Source organism: Lepus europaeus, chromosome 9 (assembly GCF_033115175.1).
Source record: "Lepus europaeus isolate LE1 chromosome 9, mLepTim1.pri, whole genome shotgun sequence".
NCBI lineage: Eukaryota > Metazoa > Chordata > Mammalia > Lagomorpha > Leporidae > Lepus > Lepus europaeus.
Window position 1 is genome coordinate 101,846,118 of NC_084835.1, and position 20,739 is coordinate 101,866,856.

At 39.8% G+C, this 20,739-nt stretch overlaps 1 protein-coding gene across 1 annotated transcript in view; it reads right to left on the reverse strand.

The window, feature by feature from the left end:
- MBD2 (methyl-CpG binding domain protein 2) overlaps window positions 1–20,739 on the reverse strand; it is a 76,541-nt gene that overhangs the window by 16,341 nt on the left and 39,461 nt on the right. Inside the window, exon 3 of the mRNA XM_062201685.1 lies at window positions 19,728–19,865. Coding sequence (XP_062057669.1) covers window positions 19,728–19,865 — 138 coding nt within the window. The remainder of the gene's footprint in view (window positions 1–19,727; window positions 19,866–20,739) is intronic.

Here is a 20,739-nt window from a genome sequence, read left to right on the forward strand (position 1 = left end):
TTCTGACATCTGGATGTATGTAACGTATCAGATCACAGCCCTCCAGACAAATGAGGAGACAGAGAAGTATAATTCTAGTTATGGCAGAATAGTAATATGTTGGATTTATAATAACCTCAACACTGACACCCAGAGTAATCTGCAACAGAATGCAACATTCTCCTCTGATGACCTTTGGTATGACACCTCCTTGTGTCTCCCCAAACTCTCATCATTCGTAGGCAGGTCAACAGTAAGAAGACATGAATACATCCATCATCATGGATAAAAGCAGTTACATAAAGGTAACACTGATGAATGTGATAAATGACCCAAGAAACTGCCTGCTTTCTTTTCACCCTATAGTAAGCTAATGAACAGCACAGCTGTAGGAAAAAAAGAAGGAAAATAAAACCCAATTAATTCTATAGTGGAAAATATCTAGGGGAAGTGTTGAGTATAAGATTTGTAAATGCTTTTCATATATATACACATATTAAAGGTATGTATGAATATGTGGGATGTGGGGGAGGTGTGTATGGAAAATCTGAAAAAAGGGGCCAGCGCTGTGGCACAGTGGGTTAACGCCCTGGCCCGAAGCGCCGGCAACCCAAACGGCTGCCGGTTCGAGGCCTGGCTGCTCCACTTCCGACCCAGCTCTCTGCTATGGCCTGGAAAAACAGTGGAATATGGCCCAAGTCTTTGAGCCCCTACCCCCATGTGGGAGACCCGGAGGAAGCTCCTGGCTCCTCGCTTTGGATAGGTGCAGCTCTGGCCCTAGCGGCCATTTGGGGAGTGAACCATTGGATGGAAGACCTCTCTTTCTCTCTGCCTCTCCTCTCTCTGTGTAACTCTTTCAAATAAATAAATAAATCTTTTTTAAAAAATGAAAAAAAAAAATCAACACTACTCAAAAAAAAACATAATAGCATGGGAATCACTTTCAGGTATAACTGCTGATATTTTATATCTAAAACTCCAATTCTAGATATTAAAACTTTTTTTAGATTTCATTTTTAATTCTTACATTTGTCAGTTAGAAAGAATATGATGAAAAAAATTTTGGAAAATTCTGCAAAATAAATTCTGGATTGAAACACAGGTGTACGACTCTAAACTACAGGCCTGGAACGCTCACATGTCAATCAGCCACCATAAACTCCACTGAAGTCAGAATCCGATATGTGTAATGCCTTCTTTATGGCAGAGGATGTTAGAAACCAAGACTGTGCATGTGTTCTTTCAATGGTAAATGTATCATCTTAAGTTTAGAAGCAGAAGGAAAAAAAACACACAATAGAATGCATATGTCTGAAAATTAAAGTATTAAAAAACTCATGTATACACTCTGTCAATGTGTTTGTGTGTGTGTGCACGCATGGGTCCCTCCCTCAACTCCACCCCCTTCCCCAGGGAGACAAGGGGTGTGGGAAAGGTCAAAGAAGGAAAGAAAACTAGTTTATGAAAACATTTAAGGGTCAAGGTCACTTCCTTTTCATCCTTTTGGTCACTGACTCAAAGCTAATTAGCTGACCTAATTTCACTGAGAACAGAAACAATCCATATGACATAAATGTCTGTTTACATCTCTATTATGTTCCTAACTCATTTTTTCTCTATATTCAGCTCCTCAGATTCTTCCTTGTTTTATTTGGGTTCTTCTGGAAGAAGAGCTGCTTTGCATTTTAAAATATGAGAGGTCTTCAAAAAGTTCGTGGAGAATAAGCATTATTTTAAAACTATGCATGGATTGTGAAACATTTTTATATCAAACTAATCTTTTAATTCCATTTTCTTTTTTTTTAAGACTTATTTATTTATTTGAAAGGCTGAAAGGCAGAGTTACAGACAGAGAGGGAGAGGCAGAGAGAGATCTCCCATCTGCTGGTTTACACCCCAAATAGCTGCAACAACCAGGGCTGGGCCAGACCAAAGCTGGGAGCCAGGAGCTTCTTCTGAGTCTCTGACGTGGGTGCAGGGACCCAAACACTTGGGCCACCTTCCACTGCTTTCCCAGGTGCATTAACAGGGAGCTGGATTGGAAGTGGAGCAGCCGAGAACGGATAGGTGCCCATATGGAATGCAACATTTCAGACTGCAGCTTAACCCTCTATGCCACAGTGCTAGAGCCAGGAGCCAGGAGCTTCTTCAGGGTACCATGTGGGTGCAGAGGCCCCAAGCACTTCCCAGGCGCATTATCAGGGTGGAGCAACCAGGACTTGAACTGGTGCCCCTAGGGGATGTTGGCGCCGCAGATGGCGGCTTTACCCACTGAGCCATAACATTGGTCCCTTTAATTCCATTTTCTATAAACTTTTTGAAGTATTCTCATACAACTTAAATGCACATTGTGCTAGGTGGGAAAAAAAAGGCAAAGCTATAAGGATAGTAGCCTGGTGCCGGGGTGAAAGGAGGCTCGATGACAAATGATCGGCACAAAAGACTTCTTTAGGGCACTGAATCTGTACTGTCTTTGAATAAATGCAAACTCTATCCAGCTGCGACAATGACCACTGTCTTTTTCTTCCCAGCCCCCTCCTAGGAGGATGATCAACACATGCTCTCTTGCCCCAGCCCATTTCAACACCATGATCCCGTTCCACCTTCCCATCCAATGTTCACTCCATTTACTCTAAAAGTCCTCCACCGAATGCCTAAGTTTAAAATTTCTAGATCCACTCAGTTATGAACTCCAGATTTTACCTGGATGATTGTGTCCACCTGCATTACTCCGCCACCCATGAGAAGTCCAAAGACAGTAATAATTTAAAAAAAGAGGCTGTTTAAATTTGAAAGGAGGCCCCTTCTATAACAGCTACTTAGTTTCTCTTCCACCACACGTCATAAACACTGCTGCTGTCATAAAGCCTCAAGTACCCACCAAGTATCTGAATTCAGTTACTAAGTCCAACGAGTTTTCTCAACTTAATCGTGCTGCCTGGTGTGAGGCCAAATAATCAATAAATAGGATGCTTATAGTTAACAGTGAATTTATATTTGGGAAAAAAAAAGCCCTAAGATGCCATCACCCTAAGTTTTTTCCTCTCTAATCTCCATCAACCAGACCATGTCAGTGCCTGAGTACCTTGCTCTCTTTGTCCCTCGAGTACAGCAGAAGTTGGGCAGCTCCTCCACTGCCATTAGGCTGGACAATGCCTCATCCAGTAAACCGGCTGACTGAGGGAGATGCCCAGGATGGCGTCAAAAGTCACCCAGAGCAAGTGACTACACCATCAGCGACAGGGCAGCATCTCTGGAGAAACCATCTTACCAGTCACTGGAGTTCACCTCTGCACCTTTACTTCACAGTCTCCTTACTTGGCAGGCACGCGCGGGACCCCAAAACAGCACAGCTGCATGTGCTTCATCCATCTTAGTGCAGCCCAGAGGACAACCAGGACACTGTGTTACAAAAGCTGCCTCTTCAGTGACGTGAATGGTTAAGTCTGTTTAAAGTAAAACTAACCCAGGACACAACTGCAGCATTTCAGTTTCTTAACTGCTGTGGATTTAACTTGGGCGTTGGAGGATTTGTTGGATTTATGAAAAAATCTAAACAACAGGATGATGACGAAGCAAGTTCACAACCAACTCCTCGCAGCCATACACAAACAGATGCCCCTGTTCTGATACTCTGAGAACTGCGGTTAATGTTTTATATTATTACTACCTTCCATCAGTGTGGGCTGCTTCGTATTTACTTTGAAAAGAGTTGTGCTTCTTTGGGGAGATCAGAAGAGGATTTACTAGGAAAAAGCAATTTGGAGATAAATTCAAATTTAAAGAATATTCAAGTGCCCACTACAGAAAAGTGTTCTGCTATGCAGCAGGGATGGTTGTTAAAATGACTGGCAACTGCACCCCTCTAGGAGCCCACTGCTTGGTAGAAAGAAACATTAAGTCTAGAAGACAGATTATGATGACTACAATAATAAAGACACAAAACTCGTTTCAGTTGCAGAGAATTTGGGAAAGCTTTTAGGTAAAGGTCACTTTTGGAAAAAGTGTAAGAATTCTAGAACTACATAAAAGAGGACAGACTATTCCAACTCAGCCGGCAGCTTAATTAAAGGTAAGGAGGTGAGACCACAAGTGTTCCTAATGAGCTTATGCATATCCATAACTATGATGGCCAATCATAAGGCCTCACTCCCACAGACTCTATTTAATGTGTCTGGGGTTTCTATAAGCACCCTAGGGGATTCTGATGTAAGTTCAGGGATCTCAGTTTGGTTTGTGCTGAGAGGATGGTATGGAACACAAAGCAATGATACGTAGTGATCACCAAGATCTCTAAATGTTATTCTTATTTATGCCAAAAATAAAATACACGTATTATTCTATCCTCTTCCTTGCTGAGGACTGGAGGAAAATATTTGCCGCCGTATGATTTGATTGTAGGAGATGTGCTGAAGTTCATTTAAAAGGCTTATGCAAAGTTCTGTTTTGTTCAATGAAGCTGTGCCTAGTCACCCTAACCTGATGGACAGCTAACACTTAGCCATAGGCCCTTTGCATAGGTCTGCAACTGTGCTAAGTGCTTTATGTACAGGAATTTAGTTCATCTTTCCTACAACATTTTGGAGAACACAGTATTACTCTCCATTACGGATAAAAATAAATAAATAAAACTGAAGTTTGAAGAGGTTAAGTTATTTACCAAAGGTTGCACAACTAGTCAGCAAGGCAGCTGGAATTAAAACCCAGGTCAATGTGATTAAAAAGTCCTGCTTTTAGGCTGGCGCCGTGGCTCAACAGACTAATCCTCTGCCTTACGGCGCCGGCACACCGGGTTCTAGTCCCGGTTGGGGCACCGGATTCTATCCCGGTTGCCCCTCTTCCAGGCCAGCTCTCTGCTATGGCCCGGGAAGGCAGTGGAGGAAGGTCCTAGTCCTTGGGCCCTGCACCCGCATGGGAGACCAGGAGAAGCACCTGGCTCCTGGCTTCGGATCAGCGAGATGCACCGGCCGCAGCGGCCATTGGAGGGTGAACCAACGGCAAAAAGGAAGACCTTTCTCTCTGTCTCTCTCACTATCCACTCTGCCTGTCAAAAAAAAAAAAAAGTCCTGCTTTTAGTAGCAAGAGCTCTGAAAGAGTATTTACATGCTTGGTTCTGTGTTAGATCATGGAATAGAGGTCTTAGGTCATTCTAACAACATCAAAGGCTGATGAAAGATCAGTAAAATGCTAAGAAAATTATCAAGTTACTTTTAATCCATTTAATTTCTAAGTAATAAATACTTTGAAAGTCATCAATTGTCAGCAATCTGTCTCTAATGCCTTTCTCCTTATGGAGAATTAAGAAACCCAGGCTTGTAACATGTTTAGGCTAAAGCAGGTGTAGAGTTATAAGGAGACATCAATTTGAAGTAGCTCACATGATAAATATCAAAGAATTAGTGAACTATATATTATCTGCAAATTAGCTACCTCAGACTCCAACTACAAATATCAACACCAAAATCTTATTTGACAGGTGGAAATTAAACTGATACTTGTACTCCAGGAACACACTTTCAGACATGTGACAATGCTGTGCAAGCATTTCACAACAGAGGCAGAGTTTTACTAGGCATGTTTAACTGCAGGCTTTTAAATTTTTACTATATGAATACTGTTTTACATTAATTATATAAATACCTACTTTTCATGACCTCATTGAAAAGTATCTGTATTATTTTCATCCACAATTATATTTCATTTGAAAAGCGATTCCAGGCCTATGCAGTATTTTTAAAAAATGCACTAAATGAAAACAAACTACCCTTCTGAGTGTACTCATGTCCTCAACTTGACACAGCCAATTCAGGTGACAAGGACATCTAACTTCTCAGTAGCAAACTGAATGGGACTGGGCTTTAGAGCCAGGCCGACCTATGTTCAAAGTCACTAGCTTTATAGACTTGGCAACCAACCTAACCTCTCTAAATGTTTCCCACTCTATGGAGCAGGACAATAAAAACAATCTCAAGGCGTTACGTTATTTTCTGAACACTTTAATTTTCCCAATACGTGACAACATCAGCTTACTGTTTTGTTTCACCTGTGGCTTGTAGCGGTCTACTTGCTGATCACATAATAGCAGTTACTAGGTAGTTGGTCATTGGCAAAAATTAAATATAAACTAAGGAAAAATAATCTCACTTCTGAAAGGAAATTATTAACAAACGAAGAGTCTGAGCCCATACATATGAACCTGCCCTTCCCTCTCAGATTTTCAGAGGGTCCCCTGCCACTACAAGTATCTTTAAAAAAAAAAAAAAAAAAACAAACTTGTCCTCTTCCCCTCACATCCACACCAGCTGGACCCAAAGCTGGCTAGAAATACTTAGATAAGGGCCGGTGCCATGGCTCAATAGGCTAATCCTCCGCCTAGAGGAGCCGGCACACTGGGTTCTAGTCCCGGTTGGGGCGCCGGATACTGTCCCGGTTGCCCCCCTTCCAGGCCAGCTCTCTGCTATGGCCCGGGAGGGCAGTGGAGGATGGCCCAAGTGCTTGGGCCCTTCACCCCATGGGAGACCAGGAGAAGCACCTGACTCCTGCCTTCAGATCAGCGCGGTGCGCCGGCCTCGGCAGTCATTGGAGGGTGAACCAATGGCAAAAGGAAGACCTTTCTCTCTGTCTCTCTCTCTCTCACTGTCCACTCAGCCTGTCAAAAATTTAAAAAAAAAAAAAAAAAAAAAGAAATACTTAGGTAAGCAAAACTGGCTACCCAATTTTCAGGGTCCAGTACAAAAATGTGTGAGCCCCTCTGTTCAAAAGGTATTGATTAAACCAACAGAGGGCCTTTCCTCCTAAGTGCGGGACTCTCTCAAGTGCTAGATCCTTTGCAACTGCAAAAGTCGCATTCACAGATCTCACACTGGTAGTAAGTAGAGTGCAGTGGTAGACAGAAGATTACAGAAAGGAGAACGCACCCTGGGCTCTGCAGCAATACTCAGGAAATGCCATGACAGAACTTCATCTTGTGAGTTTCTGAACAGAAGGGCGACAGAAAGCAGTTCTGGTTGGATCTATGCAACACAGAGAACACTTCTCTTGAGCCCTCGTTAAAATAATGCAACGGTTTGGCATCCCTGATGTTTCCCATGAGGAGGAACAGTGAAAAGCATCACTGCCAAGGCTCTCCACAATTGAGCAGTAGGGGAAGGAGGGAAACCAGGGCATCAGGAAACCATAATGGGGAGGAATGCGCTACCCAAGAATCAGAATTCTCTTCTATTCCAAGTTCAGTGGATAACATGGATAGCTTTTAATTAAGATTTCCTGAAACTATAATTTTCTTTTTATTTTTAGTTCTTCTGTTTCCATGCTGCAATGGTAGTTAGGCCCTTAGAAAGACCTCCAAAGCACTCTGGGCTTATTTCAAGGATAGAAGGTAGGAGAGAATCAAGGACACAGGCCACACTTCTGTGCTGAGGTCAATCAAAATCAAAACAAAAAACAACTGGCTACAATGACCTAAAGAAACATCTCTCAGTCTTGGCATTATAAACATTTTTAGGGTGAATGTTCGGTGGCACCCTTGGTCTATACTCGTGTCATCCTAAAATGCAATCCTTTTTGAAATTATAACTACCAGTATAAATTAAACTTACCATGTAGAAACATGCTGAAGCTCATCAATGAAACTAAGTTCATTTAAAACTCTTCTTTATATCCAAACTCCTATTTCCCATTGATTTTAAACACCATATGCTGACTATTAGCTCCTAAAGCAACAAGCCTGCAGTAATGGACAACACAGCTGTTGAGAAAAGGCAGGCTGTAGCCTCAAAGTCCTGAGCTTCTCAAACACCCCCTGCACCTCGGGTTCCCCCTGCACCTCGGGTTCCCTCCCTTCTCAGAAAAAGCAGCACCTTGCCACCTTGCTGAGATTCTCCCCACTCCTGCCTCCTCCTAATCTTTACCCCAGTTCTCCTCTCCCATTTCCCCTCTTCCCTCTTCCTTCCCTTGGGTCTCCTCCCTTGAAGTGCAAACACCAAACACACACTGACAACCTAAAACAAGTTCTTCACACTGCTTTTCCCACATATCATCGCTACCGTTCTCCTATTATTATGACAATAACTTTCAGTCTTAATTCCTCACCTTCCATTCATTCTTATCTTAACCCAGGCTCTGCTCTTACTATTACGTTTAGCAACAACCTTGTTCAAGGTCAGAGTAGTCTTCCAATTACCAAATACAATTCCTGACTAAACTCCTCTCCCATATTCATTCACCTGCTGTCAAAAGACTTACACAAGTCTACCTTTTATGAGCTTTCACCATGCAAATTAGAATGTCCAACAGTAATGGTTAATGAAATAAGTTTATAAACTTTTTTTTCCTTTTCTAATAAAAATAACTACATATGTGCATTTTAAAGTGAGACAAAACTGTTACTTGTTTATAGAGAACCAAAGTTACCATGATAATCTCACCATTTTAAGAGCTTTAATCTGCACAGTCTTCATTTCCATCAAGAGCATGATGCTAGCACATAATTGCTAAAACAGCGACTAGCAACACTGCACAGAGGCTTACATATAGCTGGTACCCAACTGTTTACAGGATGAAACTGTGGTTAGGAAGAGGTGATGGAAAGAGCATCTAAGCTTTACTTACAGCTCAGTCATTAAATAGAAATGCTGTCAGACAAGACACTTTATCTCTTTGGATGTCTTTTCACTAGTATGCTGGAAATACTAATAAACTATCATGTCTCAGAAGGTTATCAAAATTGATAAAATATGAGAAAGTTCTTTAGAAATCCTTTTTTTAATCAAATTACTCAGAAGTTTTCCAAATAACAGGATTTCATAAACAGAATTTCATTCACTTTCACAATGCATTTATTAAATCTAACAAAAGAATAAATGATCTTGTTACATACTTGTAGACTAAAGCAAAATCCAGGAAATGTGTACTTTATATGCAGTGAGCTTCAAAGAGTTAAGAATGCAAGACACTGGGTTAGACTGCAGAGATAAACAATGTTTCCACCCAGAGGGAATTTACTGTGTAGGTTATAAACTGCTCTATTTCAAAGCAACCTCATATGAAATCAGAGTTGTCCAATTATGGTCAGCAAAAACAAACTTAATTTGAATACCATGGTCTGCAAACATCAAAGGTCCAACATGAGCTACTCTATGATTTTTGTCACAGTGTCCCAGAAAGAAAGGGCTGGGTAACAACAAAAGTATTATGTAAACTGAGGAAGAGCTTGATTGATGTGGCTAGGCAAACTACAATGTGATCTCTTGTTAAGGCAGAAGGTAACAATTTGGGCTTAAGAGGATGGAAGAACTAAACAGCAGCAAAAAAGCAATACTGAGTTGATGAAAATGAAGTACAGTAATCATCGACTGCACTTGTCTGAACTTTGCCTTGAATATTTTATAACTCAACATGGTAGGCATTTAATACTTGCCAAATCCTAGAGACATAATATCCTAAGAGGACCATGGAATAAGAGTATCACTCACAGTGCCTAAATTTTCATGTGATGCTCCTAAAGTAGGAAGTATAATAATAATTTTATTTATAAGTTCACATTAGGCTTAATTATGTTTTTCACTATTCATGCATTTCTCACTTGGAATTGTTTGCTCAGTACTTGTTTTCCTTAATAGATTGAAAGTTCTAAAGGACAAGGTATGGACAGGATACCTGCTGAGTTTTTGTTGTCATTGTTCAGACAACATTTGTAATATAATCAGCAATATTGCCACTGAGTAAACAAATCAATGATTTTAAAACCCACTCAATTCCAGGAACTGTGACTATCACAGATAAAGATTTACCATCATCAGAAAACATGTCTCTCAGAAAAGCCCTCGTAGAACTAATTCTCAATTGTATGTATTAACTTCTATTTCTCGTAGTAAGATACTAACAGATGCTCTATCCTTTTAAATGCCAATGAAAAATAGGTCTCCCCAATACCTCAAATATACCATTTATCCAGATACTACCATTGTTAGAAAAATAAAGAACATCACAACAGATGCTACATTAATAAAATATTACCAGAAAATATAAAAACAATCTTATGTATCACTAAATTTGAAAACTATGAAATGCACATATTCCTAGAAAACATAAAAATTAGTAAAAGAATATAAATATTCATTCATATACCTATTAAGTAAATTGCATACGTTATTTAAAATATTTCTATAAAAAGTTAGGCTAAGATAATTTCATAATTAGTTTTTCCAAACATTCAAAAAATGGATCAATTTTACACAAACTTTTCCAAGTAATATTTTTAAAAGGATCCACCTCCTAACTAATTTTCAAGGCCAAAAAAACTTTAATATTAAAACATGAGAGGAAAATTATAAGAAAAGAAGAATCAAGTCGATCTATCTCATGAATATAAATGCAAAAGACTCTACACCAAATAGTACAAATCTAAGCAGTGATAAAAATGGTAATACTATGACACTGGACATGACCCAGGAATTCAAGGTCTGTGTAACATTCAAACAGACCTGGATGAAGCTCCTGGCTGCGGCCATATGGAGAGTGAACCAATGGATGGGAAGATCTCTCTACCTTTCCCCCTCTCTGTAATTCTGCCTTTCAAATAAATAAAATAAATCTTTTAAAAAAACAAGAGTATATCAGAAGTCCTAGTCAGTGAAATAAGACAAATAAAAAAAACAAAGTCAAAGATAGAAGAAAAGGGGCAGGCGCTGTGGCACAGTTGGTTAATCCTATGCCTGCATCCCATATGGGCGCCGGTTCTAGTCCCAGCTGCCCCTCTTCCCATCGAGGCCTCTGCTATGGCGTGGGAGGGCAGTGGAAGATGGCCCTAGTGCTTGGGCCCCTGCATCTGTGTGGAAACCAGGAAAAAGCACCTGGCTCCTGGCTTCAGATCGGCGCAGCTCCGGCTGTTGCGGCCATCTGGGGAGTGAATCAATGGAGGGAAGACCTCTCTCTCTCTCTGTCTCTCCCTCTCACTGTCTGTAACTCTACCTCTCAAATAAATAAATAAAAATCTTAAAAAAAAAAAAAAGAAGAAAGAAAATTTGCATTGGCAATGACACATTTGCTCATGTATAAAATTCAACAAACTGACAGATGATTTAATAAATGAACTTAGCAAGATAACTGAATACACAGACATAGTACTAAATCAATTTCTAGTATTAGTAAGAGATAATTAGAAAATAAGAATTTTGCAAATGATAACATTTACTGTAGCATCAAAAAACACCCAGTATCTGGTAACACATCACTAGACTGAACACTAAAAAATATTAGCAGATGTATATAAAAGATTTATGGATTATAAAACAATATTATAAAAAGATTAAGTCTCTCCAATTTATCTACAGATGTAAATTACATCAGGTTTTGAAGAAAAATGGACAAGCTGACTCAAAAATGTAGAGGAGCCAAAAACAACCAAGAAAAGCTTGAATGAGAATAACAAAGCTGCACAAGTTACACTACTGGATATAAGACTTTTTAAAAAAAAATTTTTCTAATTTATTTAAGTTCTAGTTAATCTTTTAAAAATTATTATTACTTATTTATAATTTACTTAAATTTATATATTTAATATATAAATAAGCATTTAAATATATAAATAATATATTCTTATATTAATATGATTGACTATAATATTAATATATTAGTATATAAATATCAAATAATCATAAAATTAAATGATTACATAATTATAAAATAAATATAGATGTAATGCTTATATTTATATATTAATAAATTATCTTAAATTCTAGCTAATTTTTAAAAATAGCTATTTCCTAGCTCAAAATCCTCTGAACATTATACATTCAAAAAATTAACCACAAAAGCTTCCGTCTATTCAACTTCACGAGTATTCAAATAAATAAAAATTTAAAATACTTTTCCAGATTATAAAACTATCAAAAACATATACATAATATATTCTATATCATAAAAGGTAAGGTGAAACCAGAATGCAAATAAACTGTCAATAGCCTTTTAATCTGATACAATCCTTTAGAATCAACTTGCTAACATGTATCAGAAAATAGTATATATTCACACTAATTATATTTCTGGAATTTAACCCAAGGAAACATAGTAAAATATGGGCAGGAACTTAATATGTATAATTATAATATGCATAATTATATAATATATAATAAATATAAAATGCATAATTATACTCACTGGAATACTACCTATAGTAAGGAAAAATGCTATGGAAATAGGTAAGTAAATCATATGCTAGCATTAAGTAAAACTTTTGTCACTAAATATAGTCAATTACAAAAATCATGGGTGTGCATGTGACACAGAAGTTAAGACACTGCTTGGGACACCCATTTCCCATATTGGAGTGCCCAAGTTCAAGTCCTAGTTCTACTGTCAGCTGACATTTCTGCTAATTCACACCCTGGGAGGCAGCAGGTGATGGCTCAAGTAGTGGGTTTCTGCCATCTATCTGGGAGACCTCGACTGAGTTCTAGGTTCCTGGCTCTGGTCTGGTTGGGTTCTGCTACTGGGGAAATTTGGAGAGTGAACCAGTAGATGGAATATCTCTATCTGTCTCCATCTTTCTCTCTCAGTGTCTCTCTGATTTTCAAATAAAAATGAAAAATAATTAATTTTTAAAAAGGGAATAAATGGGGCCAGCATTGTAGAACAGCAGGTTATGCCACTACCTGTTATGCCAAGCATCCCCTTTGTGTACAGGTTTGAGTCCCAACTGCTCTGCTTCCAATCCAGCTCCCTACTAACGTGCCCAGGGAAAAAGCAGAAGATGGCCCAAGTCCTTAGTCCTCTGCCACACCCATGACCTGAAAGGAGCTCCTGGCTCTGGCCTGGCCTAGCCCAGGCTGTTGCAGTCATTTGGGGAGTAAAGTGGATGGAAGCTCTCCTTCTCTGTCTCTGACTCTCCCTTTCTCTTTTTTTTTTTTTTAAAGATTAATTTATTTATTTGAAAGGCAGAGTTAAAAAGATGCAGAGTCAGAGAGAGAGAAAGACGTCTTCCATCCATTGGTTCACTCCCCAGATGGCCACAACAGCTGGAGTTAGGGTGAGCTGAAGCCAGGAGCCTGGAGCTTCCTCCAGGTTTCCCACGCAGGTGCAGAGGGCCCCAGGACTTGGTTAATCTTCTAATGCTTTCCCAGGCCATAGCAGAGAGCCAGATCGGAAATGGAGCAGCTGGGATTCGGAGCAGCTGGGATTCGAACCAGCGCCCATATGGGATGTCGGCACTGCAGACGGTGGCTCTACCCACTACATCACACAGTGCCGGTCCCTCTCCCTCTCTTTAATTCTGCCTTTCAAATAAATAATTTTTTAAAGATTTTATTTATTTATTTGAAAGGCAGAGTCACAGACAGAGGGAGAGACAGAGAGAAAGTTCCTCCATCCGCAGCCAGGAGCCAGGAGCGTCTTCCGGGTCTCCCACACAGGTACAGGGGCCCAAGCACTTGGGCCATCCTCTACTGCTTTTCCATATCACAGCAGAGAGCTGCATTGGAAGAGGGAGCAGCCAGGACTACAACCAGCACACATGGGATACTGGCGCCACAGGCGAAGAATTAACCCACTGAGCCACAGCGACAGCCCAAATAATTAAAAAATAATAAAAGAGGGGAGAGGGAGAATAGCTACAAAAATAAAAAATTATAACACACAACTTAAAAACATAGGAACAACATCTATAATTCAATCTTTGGTGCATATATGAGTATATGCTACAATCATACATGTAAAATGTACTTAAAATAGTAAAAGAAGGGGCCAGTTCTGTGGCATAGGGGGTAAAGCCGCCACCTGCAGTGCCAGTATCCCATATGGGTGCTGGTTCAAGTCCCGGCTGCTCCACTTCCAATCCAGCTCTCTGTTGTGGCCTGGGAAAACAATAGAAGATAGCCGAAGTCCTTGGGCCCCTGCATCTGTGTGGGAGACCTAAAGAAGCTCTTGGCTCCCAGCTTCAGATGGGCACAGCTCCAGTCATTGCGGCCATTTGGGGAGTGAACCAGCGGAAGGAAGGCCTTTCTCTCCCTCTCACTGTCTGTGCCTCTACCTTTCAAATAAATGAATAAAATATTTAAAAAAAAAAAAAAAAGGAAAGAAATTATCAGTAAATTTTGTCTCTCTGAAATTTCTTTTTGTGATAAAGAAAGCAAATAATAACTTTTTTAAGCTTCTAATAATTAGCATTTAAGGAAACCCCAATATAAACCATTCTTAGCTCCCACTACTTCCCCCCAAAACTCTAATCTCCAAACTCATTTCTTGCTCATTCCCAAATAACAGCTTGGAAAACAAAATTCTCCCTAATTTGAATGTCCTCCCCTCCATTTGCTTTTCAAATCCCACTTAATTTTTTAAAATGATTTATTTATTTATTTGAAAGGCAGAGTTACAGGGAGGAGAGGGGGAGAGAAAGACATCTTCCATCTGTTCCACTCCCCAGATGGTCACAACAGCCAGGGATGGGCCAGGCTGAAGCTAAGAGCCAGGAGCTTCATTCCAGTCTCCCAGGTTGGTGCAGGGGCCCAAGTCCTTGGGTCATCCTCTACTGCTTTCCCAGGAAGGGAGCTGGATCAGAAGTGGAACAGCTGGGACTTGAGCCAGCTCCGATATAGGATGCCAGTATTGCAGGGGGCAAGCTCTACCTACCACACCACAGTGCTGGCCCCATTCCATTTAATTTTCAAAGACTAACTTAATGAGGCATTTCACATCTCTACTAATGATGTAACCTCCTGGTCATAGTAACTTCGCCCTTCTTAAACACCTTTAGCATCTGTCAGGAGCATTTATCTGATACTTTGCAGGTGGCACCTTCCCAACTGTATCCAAGTGATGTTTAAAGTAGTATAGAGCATGCATGCCAGCTATTTTCTCTGCCCTGGCAGTCAATTGTTTCGTTTAGAGGAAAGGAATTTAATACCCTCTCTGGGACTCTGTGCTTCAGCTTATCTACTCCTCAATCACAGAAACTTTATTATAAGGAGACTATACGGGAAATAACTGTCAGAGGCCAGGAAGAAGTAAATTTTGCTGGAATGCCTGGAATGAGTTGTTTATTTTCTAGGTTACAACAACTGGAAATAAAATATTTTACAGACTTTTTACATACAATGTCTTTAAAGTACACATCTTCTAAACTTTTATCTTTCATCTGGTAACTTCTAACTAAAAACAAACTTATGAAAGTTTCATATCCTTTGAAAGAAGAATGAACAAAACAAAATAAAAGGAAAAAAATTCCAAGATCAAATAGATGATTCAAGTATGTTACTTCATTGGCTTTAATATTCACTCCTACTTAAAAAAAAAAAGTGAATACTCTGGTAGAAATTTAATTAATATTCAGACTACCAAAAACCTATTGGCTTCCTACGTTCTAATAATTACAAGGAAAAAACAGCTTAAAAGTGAAGTTCTTCTTTTTGAGGATAAAAGAGAGAAAGAAACAATCAGGAGACCAGAAAGCATAAAGATGACAGAAACAAAGAAATAAGAAACAGAAATTGAGTTCTTCATATACTGAAAAAGGTAAGCTAGAGAAAATACTTACAGCAAAATCACAGTTCGACTGGACTGAAAACAAGACAACAATCCTGGGGCAGGTTTTATGTACAGAACTGAATAAGGACATTTTAAGATCACAGTTGCTAGAGTTCCCGCTAACCCATTCCAGGTTTCTTTTCACTCTAATGAAGGCAAGCACTCACTCGTGAAATATGCTTGAAACTATATGTAAAAATGACTGGCTACTTACTTCACCACAACTGGGTCTTACAGATTCCATCTCTACCTTATAATTTTAAACACAAGTAGAATTCACTGCTGAATTTTGTTTAATGCATTTCCCATTTCATACTCTAATTTGCACTTCTAAAGCTAAAGCATTTTGAAGAAGTCAATACAAATTGGACCACCATACAATGACCTGGATACTGGACGCTTGTTATGTAAGAAAGAATTATTAATTTTCACAATTATTTCTCATAAAAATTAATCACTTCAAATCTACTCAAAGTAGAGACAGGGTCAAGATCCAGAAGCCTAACTCTAGTTCCAATCCTCAAAATTCAACAATCAAAAAGGAGTTATAATTCTACTAGCTTAAATATCTGGTTGAAAAATATTAACATGGTTAAAGAATAAAACCACTTATATATACAGAAAGCTCAAGAAGAGGAATCTGATTATCTAATTCATCTACTTTATGATAAAAATATCTTCACCAAAAGGGATATTTAGCAATTGATATTATCAACCTAGTTCAATGAACTTAAGTAATGGGTAGCAATACAAGAACCATCATTTTTGCACATGTTATTTGCCAACTACTTCCTCAATAACAATGCCTAACCACAGGCATCATCTGCCCTTAATTAAAACCAGGGACCAAGGCTATGGCATAGTAGGTAAAGCCGCCGCCTGCAGTGCCAGCATCCTATATGGGTGCTGGTTCCAATCCCAGCTGCTCCTCTTCCGATCCAGCTCTCTGATATGGCCTGGGAAAGCAATAGAAGATGGCTCAAGTCCTTGGGCTCCTGCATCCATATGGGAGACCTGGAAGAGGCTCCTGGCTCCAGGTTCGGATCAGCGCAACTCCAGCCATTGTGGCCATCTGGGGAGTGAACCAGCGGATGAAAGACCTCTCTCTCTGCCTCTGCCTCTCTGAAACTCTGGCTTTCAGATAAACAAATAAATATATATATTTTTTTTATTTTTGACAGGCAGAGTGGACAGTGAGAGAGAGAGAGAGACAGAGAGAAAGGTCTTCCTTTGCCGTTGGTTCACCCTCCAATGGCTGCCGCAGCCGGCGCGCTGTGGCCGGCACACCGCGCTGATCCGAAGGCAGGAGCCAGGTGCTTCTCCTGGTCTCCCATGGGGTGCAGGGCCCAAGCACTTAGGCCATCCTCCACTGCACTCCCTGGCCACAGCAGAGAGCTGGCCTGGAAGAGGGGCAACCGGGACAGAATCTGGTGCCCCGACCGGGACTAGAACCCGGTGTGCTAGCGCCTCAAGGTGGAGGATTAGCCTGTTGAGCCACGGCGCCGGCAGACAAATAAATATTTTAAAAAAATAAAACCAGTATCTTTCCTTTACTAACAAACCTGAATATGAACTGAAAGGGTACAGATGACATATCATGATTTCAAAAATATGAAAATTATCTCTTTTCTGTTTGCTTTTTATATTTGCTCAATGTTTAGTCCTAACGTTTGGAGTCCTACAGGTGACAACAGCAGTCAAACATTACCTCAATTCTCATACTGAAGACAAAGAAGGGGGAAAAGACAACTAGTTTCTTAGTTCAAACACATCCAACAACAACTGTCAGTTAACATGAAGGTAAAGTAAAAACCCAGTCCAAGCTTTTGAGAAATAAGCCAGTGTTAACACTTCCTATCCATGCAAGCCACAAAGAAGATAAAACCCTCATAAAGAGCTGGGTTAAAATGACAGAGCTTTTTTCTAGGGAGATGGAGGGGATAGGATTTAGCTTTTTTGATACATGCTTTTCATTTGAGAATAACAAAACTTATTTTAAAATTAAAAAAAAAAAAGAAGGAAAACATAAGCCTATTTGGCATACCAAAGAATGAGAAGTTTGGCTACTTTAACTTTAAAATTCTAGGTTTTCAACCAGCGCTGCGGCTCAATAGGCTAATCCTCCACCTGCGGCGCCGGCACACCAGGTTCTAGTCCTGGTCGGGGCACCGGATTCTGTCCCGGTCGCCCCTCTTCCAGGCCAGCTCTCTGCTGTGGCCAGGGAGTGCAGTGGAGGATGGCCTAAGTGCTTGGGCCCTGCACCCCATGGGAGACCAGGATAGGCACCTGGCTCCTGCCTTTGGATCAGCGCGGTGCACCGGCTGCAGCAGCCATTGGAGGGTGAACCAACGGCAAAGGAAGACCTTTCTCTCTGTCTCTCTCTCTCACTCTCCACTCTACCTGTTAAAAAAAAAAAAAAAAAAAAAAAAGTCTAGGTTTTCAGTATCTCTACAACCAGATAAATATCCAGGAAATATAATTACTACACTATTTAAAATCTGTGACTTAATTTGTACAGGAAACAAACAGTTAAAATGACCAAAATTTGCCAATCAATTGGCCTTCAAACAAAACACTGAGGTTTATAGACTACATTGAGAACGATTTGGCGAAGAAAAGATGAGGACAAATCTATTCAATACTATCCACTCTCAGTAAGACGACTCCCATGTTCAGTGTGGAACAATGTTCCTGAAGATCACACTTCATCTTCATTGTTTGGGATTTTGAAGTAAGCTGTTTTACCCAATTGTACACTTGCAAAAATTTCAGTTAACAAGTCTTTCTGAGAAAATGATTTTCAAATCACCAAAAAGCCAAAGGGCAAGATGTCCAAGACTTTAGACAGCATCTGCGAAAGAACCCAACCAGGGAAGGCTTTATCAAGGTGAGCCAAGGTTAGAATGGCAGAACTTCTTCCCTGCTGTAATGGATATGCTAAAACTGGCAGTTTGGTGACTATCACTGGGTACAGCAGTAAACAGAGGGGGAAAGCCTCACACAGAAAGCTGAGTGGCCCAGAGGAAACCTACGTGGTGACAAGAACCTAAAGGCACATGCAGGTACGCATCTTTTATGTTGGATGTGATACACTTACATGGCCCCTGTTGAATCTCTTGGGGACCAACAGTAAAGCAAGTTTAGAACTTCAAATCTTGAGACATCTATAGCAAGATGCGGATCCAATGTGGCTCCAATTATCTTCTGTTTTCCTGGCTCACCTGAAGAGGAAAAAACACTACAGAGGATGTGGGAACTGAATATCTTTATGTAGTTTCTTCTAGAGCAACTGTCTGAAAGTTTTGGCCCAATCCTTTATGAAGTCTGGAGATGAGATACTTGAAAGACTAGTGAAAACCAAAATTCAAGTGAAATTCAAAATTCAAATGAAAAGGTGGAGTGAGACCCTAAAAAGGGGTTGTAAGAGCAAGATAATCATCCTAGGTAAATCTGTGTTTCTAACCCTTGGTCGGGAGCAGGCAGAGAAAGGAGAGGAAAAATGCACAGACATTGCTCCCTCCGCTCCATAATTCCAATCATTACTAAAAATTCACAAAGTACCTAAACTTTCTTGCCACAATTAGGGAATGAATCTGCAAGATTGCTTGGAAGGTTGAAGCGTTCTCTCACCTGTCCCTCCCCTGGATATATGGCATTTTAAGCGACGGGGAGGCCTTTCAGATAATACTTTTCTTCCTAAGAAAAGATTCCGGTGGAATACAGCTTAAAGCAATAAAGAAAGAGGAAAATAAATTGATTTTATACAAAAATGGAAGTCACAGGACAACATACCATATTGACAAAGTTTTATCTAACTGTTTTTCAAAAGGGGCAGGGCAGATTTCATGGAATAAAATATCAGAACAAAAAAAGTAGTTTCCAAGTCAAAGAAAATATCATTAAATTAAATAACACAACCTGCATGCTTCATTCCTCTATAAAATATTATTCCTGGAAAGGTAAGCTTTAAAAAACTAAGTTTAGCAGAACCAAGTCTGACATATATTACCACACAAAAACATTAAAAAGTACTCCATAATAATACTCATTTTTGTTTGACTTCTTAAATTTTTCCTTAAAATAGTCTAATTGCATAATTTTAGTTGTTCTCCAACACTCATGTAATGGCAGAACTAAAAACAATTTTCTTCCCAAGTACATTCCGCTTCAACCAGAATTGACTCGAAGTTTTTGAAAAATAAGAATGGAGAATGAAATGACATCCGTACCTGACGTGGCTGTTCATTCATTCGCTGTGGGTCTGATTTCACCTTATTACTAGGATGATTTGTGACTTTGGTTACTGGTTGTTTGAAAATTGATGCTGTTTGTCTAATTGGCAACGTTGTATTCAAGTCTGGTTTACCCTGTGAATATAAGTGCTTCCATTAATATTACATAAACAAGCAATTAGATGAAGCCTGTTTTATTAATTCACTGTTATTTAATTTAAATTACTCCAAAATTGTATCTTTGTATGACAAATCCCCCAAAGTACATTTAAGACATTATGTAAGACATAACTGAAGTTGTCTCATAATAAATGAAAACTTTCATGAAAATTCTCCACATAAAATTTACAATTAAGGCCGGCGCCGCGGCTCACTAGGCTAATCCTCCACCTTGCGGCGCTGGCACACCGGGTTCTAGTCCCGGTCGGGGCACCGATCCTGTCCCGGTTGCCCCTCTTCCAGGCCAGCTCTCTGCTGTGGCCAGGGAGTGCAGTGGAGGATGGCCCAAGTGCTTGGGCCCTGCACCCCATGGGAGACCAGGAGAAGCACCTGGCTCCTGCCATCGGATCAGCGCAGTGTGCCAGCCACAGCGCGCCTACCGCAGCGGCCATTGGAGGGTGAACCAACGGCAAGAGGAAGACCTTTCTCTCTGTCGCTCTCTCACTGTCCACTCTGCCTGTCAAAAATAAAAAATAAAAAAATAAAATAAATAAATAAATTTATAATTAAGAGCAAAGTACTAAGGATTTTTAACTGTACAAATGCATTTTTTAAATTTACTTGCAGGCATTTCATAAATACAACTTTAGAAACATAGTATTTCTCCCCACCGTACCCACCCTTCCATCCACATTCCTATTTTCCTCTTCCTCTTCCCTCTCCTGTTCCCAGTTTTGATTTTTACTAAAATCTATTTTCATTTAACTTTACACAAAGAATCTTAACTCTATTCTAGGTAAAGAAAGAAAAAAAAGCTAAAAACAAAAAAAATAAAATAAAAAGAACAAAA